Source organism: Homarus americanus, unplaced genomic scaffold (assembly GCF_018991925.1).
Source record: "Homarus americanus isolate GMGI-L3 unplaced genomic scaffold, GMGI_Hamer_2.0 scaffold3875, whole genome shotgun sequence".
Taxonomy (NCBI): Eukaryota; Metazoa; Arthropoda; class Malacostraca; order Decapoda; family Nephropidae; genus Homarus; species Homarus americanus.
Genome location: NW_024752754.1, coordinates 1 through 8,759, shown reverse-complemented (window position 1 = coordinate 8,759; position 8,759 = coordinate 1). Strand labels below are relative to the sequence as shown.

At 55.6% G+C, this 8,759-nt stretch overlaps 1 protein-coding gene across 1 annotated transcript; it reads right to left on the bottom strand.

Moving 5' to 3' along the window:
• Positions 1-219: 219 nt before the first annotated feature.
• On the bottom strand, positions 220-8,704 carry LOC121855189 (UDP-xylose and UDP-N-acetylglucosamine transporter-like; the record flags this gene model as incomplete). The annotated part of the gene is given in 2 exon segments (XM_042350059.1): positions 220-1,947; positions 8,650-8,704. Coding segments are annotated over 2 exon segments (251 nt in total), but the record flags the coding sequence as incomplete, so codon positions are not given.
• Between the last annotated feature and the right edge of the window lie 55 nt (positions 8,705-8,759).

Genomic DNA, 8,759 nt, shown 5'->3' with positions numbered 1-8,759 from the left:
CACTGTCCCTACAGCTAATCCACTCTGATGATGACCACCGTCCCTACAGCTAACTTACACTGATGATGACCACCATCCCTACAGCTAACTTACACTGATGATGACCACCGTCCCTACAGCTAACTTACACTGATGATGACCACCGTCCCTACAGCTAACTTACACTGATGATGACCACTGTCCCTACAGCTAACTTACACTGATGATGACCACCATCCCTACAGCTAACTTACACTGATGATGACCACCATCCCTACAGCTAACTTACACTGATGATGACCACCGTCCCTACAGCTAACTTACACTGATGATGACCACTATTTAAAGGTTAATGTTTGGTGTCTCACAGTAACAAATTTACACAGACTCTGAACCTTAAAAGAAACAAGTGAAATACAGTACAATATTATATCACACAGGTGGAGCATTGATTCACCTACGGGTCAGACCTGAGGTGTGTTTATGGAACGGTCACACTAGTCAGGGAGTAACTTAACGTGGTTGGTGACAGAACAATCCCACCAGTCAATCAGTACACCCCATCAAAGGCCACCACACAGGCCAGGTAGAAAGTCACATATGGAGAAATCTGACCAACTCACCCCATAGCATCACTCGCATAGGGGTTCCAGCTTGTGGTAGGAGGGCGTATAGTGGGCTGGTGGTCCCACAAATATCCAGCTCAATGTAGTGTCAGTACCCAAGACTACTGAACTCCCCCTCCCTCCCTAAGGATCTCTGACTGGCTGGTAAACTAAGGTCTTTAAATGGCAGGGGGTTCATTTTGGCCAATGGTTGCCAAGAGTTCCCACAACAATACCCTGTACAGTACAGTAAAAAAAAGTTAAATAAATAACTAGAAATATATAATTAACTACCAAAATGGACAATCATGCTGGTCAGGTACAAAATCAGACCAATCGGGAAGAAGTTGGAGTGAGTAAAAGTCGTACTGTAGTAACGAGACACCAGAGGTTAAGGTGCCGTCAAGGGTTAAGGAACAGTTAAGGTGACCAATACTGTACCTCTGGTTGACAAGGTTATTACACCACTCAACTAATCAGATAAAGGGAGATCACATTTATAAACATCAGATCAATTTAAAGAGGATTAAAACCAATCAGAAAATTACTAATATTACACTTAAAATTATATTACACTCATCAGGTCAATATTCAGGTTGATATATACAGAAATTGGCCCCCAAACATCACATAAGAGCGTCGTCTCCCACCCGAGAGTTGACACGGCATCACCGTAGAGAGGTTCTTACCAGAGATCATTAAGATGGTTACCAAGTCTCACTCAAGTATACAACCACCTTTGTTCCATCCTCCCACCTACGCCCAACACACCGCTGACAACGTCTACAAAACCTAAAATTCACAAGACAATGTCACCTAATGAATGTTTACAATATAGACGTGTTCCTTCTTGAAATAAGTTGAATTTTCCTTTCCTTCAAAAAAATAATCCTAATGCCCTTTTACACGACCAAGACAAAGTAACTGCCCTGGTTGTCCATCTATCTACCTCATACCCTCACCCTCATTAGGTAGGGCTGACCAGGTAGTGAATAGAAATGATAGAACAATTCAATAGATTGATTGTTACATGTCTCAGTATTTCAGCACCAAGTCCACATTTCCTACAATAAGGATAAATTATGAAGTCACAACACACATACATACACACATTAAGACTTCATTCCTCCTTGGCTTTAGTAAAGCACAACGCTTCCTTAACCTTCCCTACCGCATCGGGCGGAATAAGAGAGTTCCGCCAAACACGAAGGTCGTCCCCATCCAGTGGTGTATGGTGAATGGGTTCTGGAAATAGACGATGGAGAAAATGAGGGACAGAAACTTGCGCGAGGGGAGGACGAGCGTGACGGTGAGCGAGGTGCACTGTGACGTCAGGGTGAACACGGAGCTAATACACACATATCTGAGCCCAAAAGTTAAGGACAAACATAATCTGACTGGAGAGTTGTTTAACATGTAGTTATTAAACCATTCACATAACTAATGTTTTCACTGTATCCCAAAGTGTGTTCTGGTCATGACAAACAGTTAACACAGTACAGGTGGGAAGAGAAAAGTGTAAGGAAGAAAAAGACCATAGAGACATAAGAGAGCCTTAGCGAGTGTAGGAAAACAAATGTGTGTATACAGGGGGGTCCCCGGGTCATGAACGGTTTCAGTTCCTGAGAACGCCGTAAGTCAAAAATGTATGTAAGTCAGAACACATGCTATATGCATACTGTACTTAGAGAACAATGTTTAAAGTCCCATTATATCATAGCCAAAGTCCATATATACATTTAAATAATCACTTAATTTAGAAAAATAGAATGACAAAAAAATAAATTAAGTAAAAATAAGTCATCAGGTAAATAAAATACTGTAAATTAAAAATTTAACCTTGTTACGTATCGGGGGATGTTGGTAAGTTGGCCGTTCACAACCGGGGACCTCCCGCCCGTTCACTACCGGGGACCTCCGCCCGTTCACTACCGGGGACCTCCCGCCCGTTCACTACCGGGGACCTCCGCCGTTCACTACCTGGGGGACCTCCAGCGCGTTCACTACCGGGGGACCTCCAGCGCGTTCACTACCGGGGGACCTCCAGCTTCACTACCGGGGACCTCCAGCGCGTTCACTACCGGGGGACCTCCAGCGTTCACTACCGGGGACCTCCAGCGCGTTCACTACCCGGGGGACCTCCAGCAGCGTTCACTACCGGGGACCTCCCGCGTTCACTACCGGGGGACCTCCAGCGTTCACTACCCGGGGGACCTCCGGCGTTCACTACCAGGGGACCTCCCAGCGCGTTCACTACCCGGGGGACCTCCGCGTTCCTACCGGGGGACCTCCAGCGTTCACTACCCGGGGACCTCCCGCGCGTTCACTACCGGGGGACCTCCCGCGTTCACTACCCGGGGGACCTCCCGCGCGTTCACTACCGGGGGACCTCCAGCGTTCACTACCTGGGGACCTCCGCGCGTTCACTACCGGGGACCTTGGCGTTCACTACCTGGGACCTCCAGCGTTCCTACCGGGGGACCTCAGCGTTCACTACCGGGGGACCTCCCATGGCGTTCACTACCGGGGAGCCTCCCGTTCACTACCGGGGGACCTCCCGCGTTCACTACCGGGGACCTCCCGGCGTTCACTACCAGGGGACCTCCAGCGTTCACTACCGGGGGACCTCCCTTGCGTTCACTACCGGGGGACCTCCGCGTTTACTCAGAGGGGCCTCCAGCGCGTTCACTACCGGGGACCTCCTGGCGTTCACTACCGGGGGACTCCAGCGCGTTCACTACCGGGGGACCTCCGCGCGTTCACTACCGGGGGACCTCCAGCGCGTTCACTACCGGGGGACCTCCAGCGTTCACTACCGGGGGGACCTCCAGCGCGTTCACTACCGGGGGACCTCCAGCGCGTTCACTACCTGGGGGACCTCCAGCGCGTTCACTACCGGGGGACCTCCAGCGCGTTCACTACGGGGGACCTCCGCGTTCACTACCGGGGACCTCCAGCGCGTTCACTACCGGGGGACCCAGCGCGTTCACCCGGGGGACCTCATGGCGTTCACTACCGGGGGGACCTCCAGCGCGTTCACTACCGGGGGGACCTCCAGCTTCACTACCGGGGGACCTCCAGCGTTCACTACCGGGGGACCTCCAGCAGCGTTCACTACCGGGGGACCTCCCGTGGCGTTCACTACCGGGACTCCAGCGCGTTCACTACCGGGGGACCTCCAGCGTTCACTACCGGGGACCTCCGCCCGTTCACTACCGGGGGACCTCCAGCGTTCACTACCGGGGGACCTCCAGCGCGTTCACTACCGGGGGACCTCCAGCGTTCACTACCGGGGGACCTCCAGCGCGTTCACTACCGGGGGACCTCCAGCGTTACTACCGGGGACCTCCGCTTCACTACCGGGGGACCTCCGGCGTTCACTACCGGGGGACCTCGCAGCGTTCACTACCGGGGGACCTCCAGCGTTCTACCGGGGGACCTCCAGCGGCGTTCACTACCGGGGACCTCCGCGTTCACTACCGGAGGACCTCCAGCGTTCACTACCGGGGACCTCGCGCGTTCACTACCGGGGACCTCAGCGCGTTCACACCGGGGGGCCTCGGCGTTCACTACCCGGGGGACCTCCAGCGCGTTCACTACCGGGGACCTCCAGCGGCGTTCACTACCGGGGACTCAGCGTTCACTACCGGGGGGACCTCCCTTGCGTTCACTACCGGGGGGACCTCCAGCGTTCACTACCGGGGGACCTCCAGCGCGTTCACTACCGGGGACTCCCCGCGTTCACTACCGGGGACCTCCAGCGCGTTCACCTGAGGACCTCCAGCCGTTCACTACCGGGGACCTCCAGCGTTCACTACAGGGGACCTCCCGCGTTCACTACCGGGGACCTCAGCGCGTTCACTACCGGGGACCTCCAGCGCGTTCACTACCCGGGGACCTCCGCATTCACTACCGGGGGACCTCCAGCGTTCACTACGGGGGACCTCCCTGCGTTCACTACCCGGGGGACCTCCAGCGCGTTCACTACCGGGGACCTCCAGCGTTCACTACCGGGGGACCTCCAGCGTTACTACCGGGGACCTCCAGCGCGTTCACTACCGGGGGACCTCAGCGCGTTCACTACCGGGGACCTCCAGCGTTCTACCAGGGAGGCCTCGCGTTCACTACCGGGGGACCTCCGTTCACTACCGGGGGACCTCCGCGCGTTCACTACCGAGGGACCTCCGGCGTTCACTACGGGGACCTCCCGCGCGTTCACTGGGGGGACCTCCTGCGTTCACTACCGGGGGACCTCCCGCGCGTTCACTACCGGGGGACCTCCCGCGCGTTCACTACCGGGGGACCTCCAGCGCGTTCACTACCGGGGGACCTCCTTGGCGTTCACTACCGGGGGGACCTCCCGCGTTCACTACCGGGGGACCTCCGGCGTTCACTACCGGGGACCTCCGCGCGTTCACTACCGGGGGACCTCCGCGTTCACTACCGGGGGACCTTGGCGTTCACTACCGGGGGACCTCCGCGTTCACTACCGAGACCCTCCAGCGCGTTCACTACCGGGGGACCTCCCGGAGCGTTCACCGGGACCTCCCTTCACTACCGGGGGACCTCCCGCGTTCACCGGGGGACCTCCCTTGTTCACTACCCGGGACCTCCCTAGCGTTCTTCACCAGGGACCTCCCAGCGTTCACTACCGGGGGCCTCCCTGTTCACTACCCGGGGGCCTCCGCGCGTTCACTACCGGGGGACCTCCAGCGTTCTACGAGGGACCTCCCGCGTTCACTACCCAGAGGGGACCTCCTTCGCGTTCACTACCGGGGAACCTCCCTTGGCGTTCACCGAGACCTCCAGCGCGTTCACTACCGGGGACCTCCCATGCGATTCACTACCGGGGACCTCCAGCGCGTTCACTACCGGGGGACCTCCACGGTTCACTACCCGGGGGGACCTCCCGGTTCACTACGAGGACCTCCAGCGCGTTCACTACCGGGGACCTCCCTTGTTCACTACCGAGACCTCCCTTATACCGGAGCTCGCGTTCTACCGAGGCCTCCAGCGCGTTCACTACCGGGGGACCTCGCGTTCACTACCGGGGGACCTCGCGCGTTCACTACCGAGACCTCCCGGCGTTCACTACCGGGACCTCGGCGTTCACTACCGGGACCTCAGGCGTTCACTACCGGGGGACCTCCAGGGCGTTCACTACCGGGGACCTCCGCGCGTTCACTACCGGGGACCTCCGGCGTTCTACCGGGGACCTCCAGCGCGTTCACTACCGGGGGACCTCCAGCGCGTTCACTGCAGGGGACCTCCCGCGTTCACTACGGGGGACCTCCAGCGTTCACTACCGGGGACCTCCGCGTTCTGAGACCTCCCAGCGTTCTACCCGGGGACCTCCCGCGCGTTCTACCGAGAACTGCCGCGTTCACTACCGGGGGACCTCCCGCAGCGTTCACACCGGGGACCTCCCTGCGTTTCCGGGGGACCTCCGCGTTCACTACCGAGGGCCTCCCAGCGTTCACTACCCAGAGGGCCTCCCGCGCGTTCACCGGGACCTCGCGTTCACCGGGGGACCTCCAGCGTTCACCGAAGACCTCCTTGTTCCTCCAGTGCGTTACTACCGGGGGGCCTCCGCGCGTTCACTACCGGGACCTCCAGCGTTCTAACCGGGACCTCCCCTTCGCGTTCTATCTCCAGAGACCTCCTTGCCATTCTAGCCCGGGGCCTCGCTTCTAACCGGGGGACCTCCCGCGTTCACAACCGGGGACTCCAGCGCGTTCACAACCGAGGACCTCCAGCGCGTTCACAACCGGCTCCTTGGCGTTCTGACCCGGGGACACTCGCGTTCACAACGGGGCTGGTTCTAACCGAGACCTGCAGCATTCACAACCGAGGGCCTGCTGGCGTTTGCAGGGACCTGCAGCGCGTTCACAACCGGGACCTCCATTGGCGTTCTAACCAGGGAGACCTCCAGCAGCGTTCTAACCGGGACCTCCAGCGCGTTCACAACCGGGACCTCCCCTTCGTTCTAACCGGGGACCTCCGGGCGTTCACAACCGAGGGGCCTCCAGCGCGTTCACAACCGGGGGACCTCCGCGTTCACAACCGGGGACCTCCGCGCGTTCACAACCGGGGACCTCCAGCGTTCACAGGGACCTCCGCGTTCACAACCAGGGACCTCCGCGTTCACAACCAGGGACCTCCCGCGCGTTCTAACCAGGGACCTCCGCGCGTTCTGACCGGGACCTCCCGCGTTCTGGCGAGGGACCTCCGCGCGTTCTGGCGGGACCTCCGCGTTCACAACCCGGGGACCTCCGCGTTTCAACCGGGGACCTCCAGCGTTCTGGCAGGGGACCTCCAGTGCGTTCACAACCGGGGACCTCCAGCCGTTCTAGCCGGGGGGACCTCCGCGCGTTCTCAACCGGGGACCTCAGCGTTCACAACCGGGGACCTCCAGCGTTCCTAACCGGGGACCTCCAGCGTTCTAACTTCCAGGGGACCTCCCAGCGCGTTCACAACCAGGGACCTCCAGCGCGTTCTGGCCGGGGACCTCCAGCTGGCGTTCTGGCCGGGGGACCTCCGCGTTCTGGCCGGGATGCCAGCTGGCGTTCTGGCCGGGGACCTCCAGCGTTCTAACCGGGGACCTCAGCGCGTTCTAACCGGGGACTCTGCCAGCGTTCTGACCGGGGACCTCCGCGCGTTCTAACCGGGGACCTCCAGCGTTCACAACCGGGGACCTCCGTGCGTTCATAACCGGGGACCTCCCCGTGTCGTTCATAACCCGGGGACCTCCGTGCATTCATAACCGGGGACCTCCTGTAATGTGTGAGTGACCAGTTCCTGTTCCTGTTCCTCTCACCATGTCAAGTATGTACAGTAACTCATGTTCCCTACCACAGACCCACCAAACAAATTCCAACTGTTCACTACCTGATGACCAAACTATTTATCATCCAATGAGCTATAACTCTAATATTTCTGTCGTTAGAACTCTCCAATAACCAGAATAGAAATTGGCTTGGAATTTTTCAGGGAAAATTCTCTCCATTCTAGGTCGGTGAGGATGTTTCCCAGGTTAAAAATCAGGTGTGCACAATTTCCAGAAACTCCCCGGTAATGGGAAAAATCCCGGGAATGTGGGATTTTTCAGAGTTGAGAGTTTTCTTGTTACCCGGAAATTTTTATCTCGGAAGAATCCTGCACCAAGTGTTGTGGCCAATAGGAATATTGTTGTATATATGATATGATTTGGTTATTTTTCAACTCATAATTTAGGTTAGGTTGGGTTGGGTTACCTTAGGGTTGGTTAGGTTAGGTTACCCTAGGGTTGGTTAGGTTAGGTTAGCTTAGGTTAGGTTAGCATTAAGGTGGTTAATCTTCATGTAAAGTAACTGTTGCTGGTGTAGTTGTAACAGTGAATGAGTGGGTCTCTCTTGTTAGGTTCGGTCTTGTGAATTCTTTTCTCAGGTTACAATAGGGTTTATTTCCTGAGCCCTTTATGTGTGTCAATTTGTTCTTGGTGGGAACTGTAGTAATGTCACAATAAATATAAATAAAACCCATCACTACCTATAACACCATAACCTATAAATAACAAATAATGTTAAATAATGTACATAAACAAAAAACTGTTTTATTACCCTTGATCCTGAAGATTAACCAACAAAAAGCAACCTGGATGGGTGTTAGTGACTCTGAACCCTTTTGTATTGGCACTCTTATCAAAAGCTCAACTATTAGTGTTATTACCTATATTATGACTAGTGGAGTTGTAAAGAACAATAAGTGGTGTCAAAGATGCTAGCTGAAACTGTCGTGTATTGTATAGAGAAGAATTTGGCCAAGTGACAGCATGAAGTAAGCTGGAGAGATTAATATGGACACTCATAATACCACACCAATGATCATATACAAATAAAATAAAATATAAAGATACAGGTAGGCAGACAGACAGTTGAACCATAAATGTGCACATTATAAAACACAGAAGCACATGTACACAATTATGAACAAAGAGCAGACCTACCTCAGTGTGCTGGGTGACATGGTCCCAGTACACACACGTAGATCTACCCAACATAGTAGTGTATTGTACAAAAAAGGATACTGTGTGAGTGTGTTGCCCAGTAGGTAGAGCCACAGCCTCGGCACACTGGCCAAGACTGAGGAAGTGTCCAGCGCAGGAAGGGGCAGCGAGTTGTTGAACTTCTGCATTCT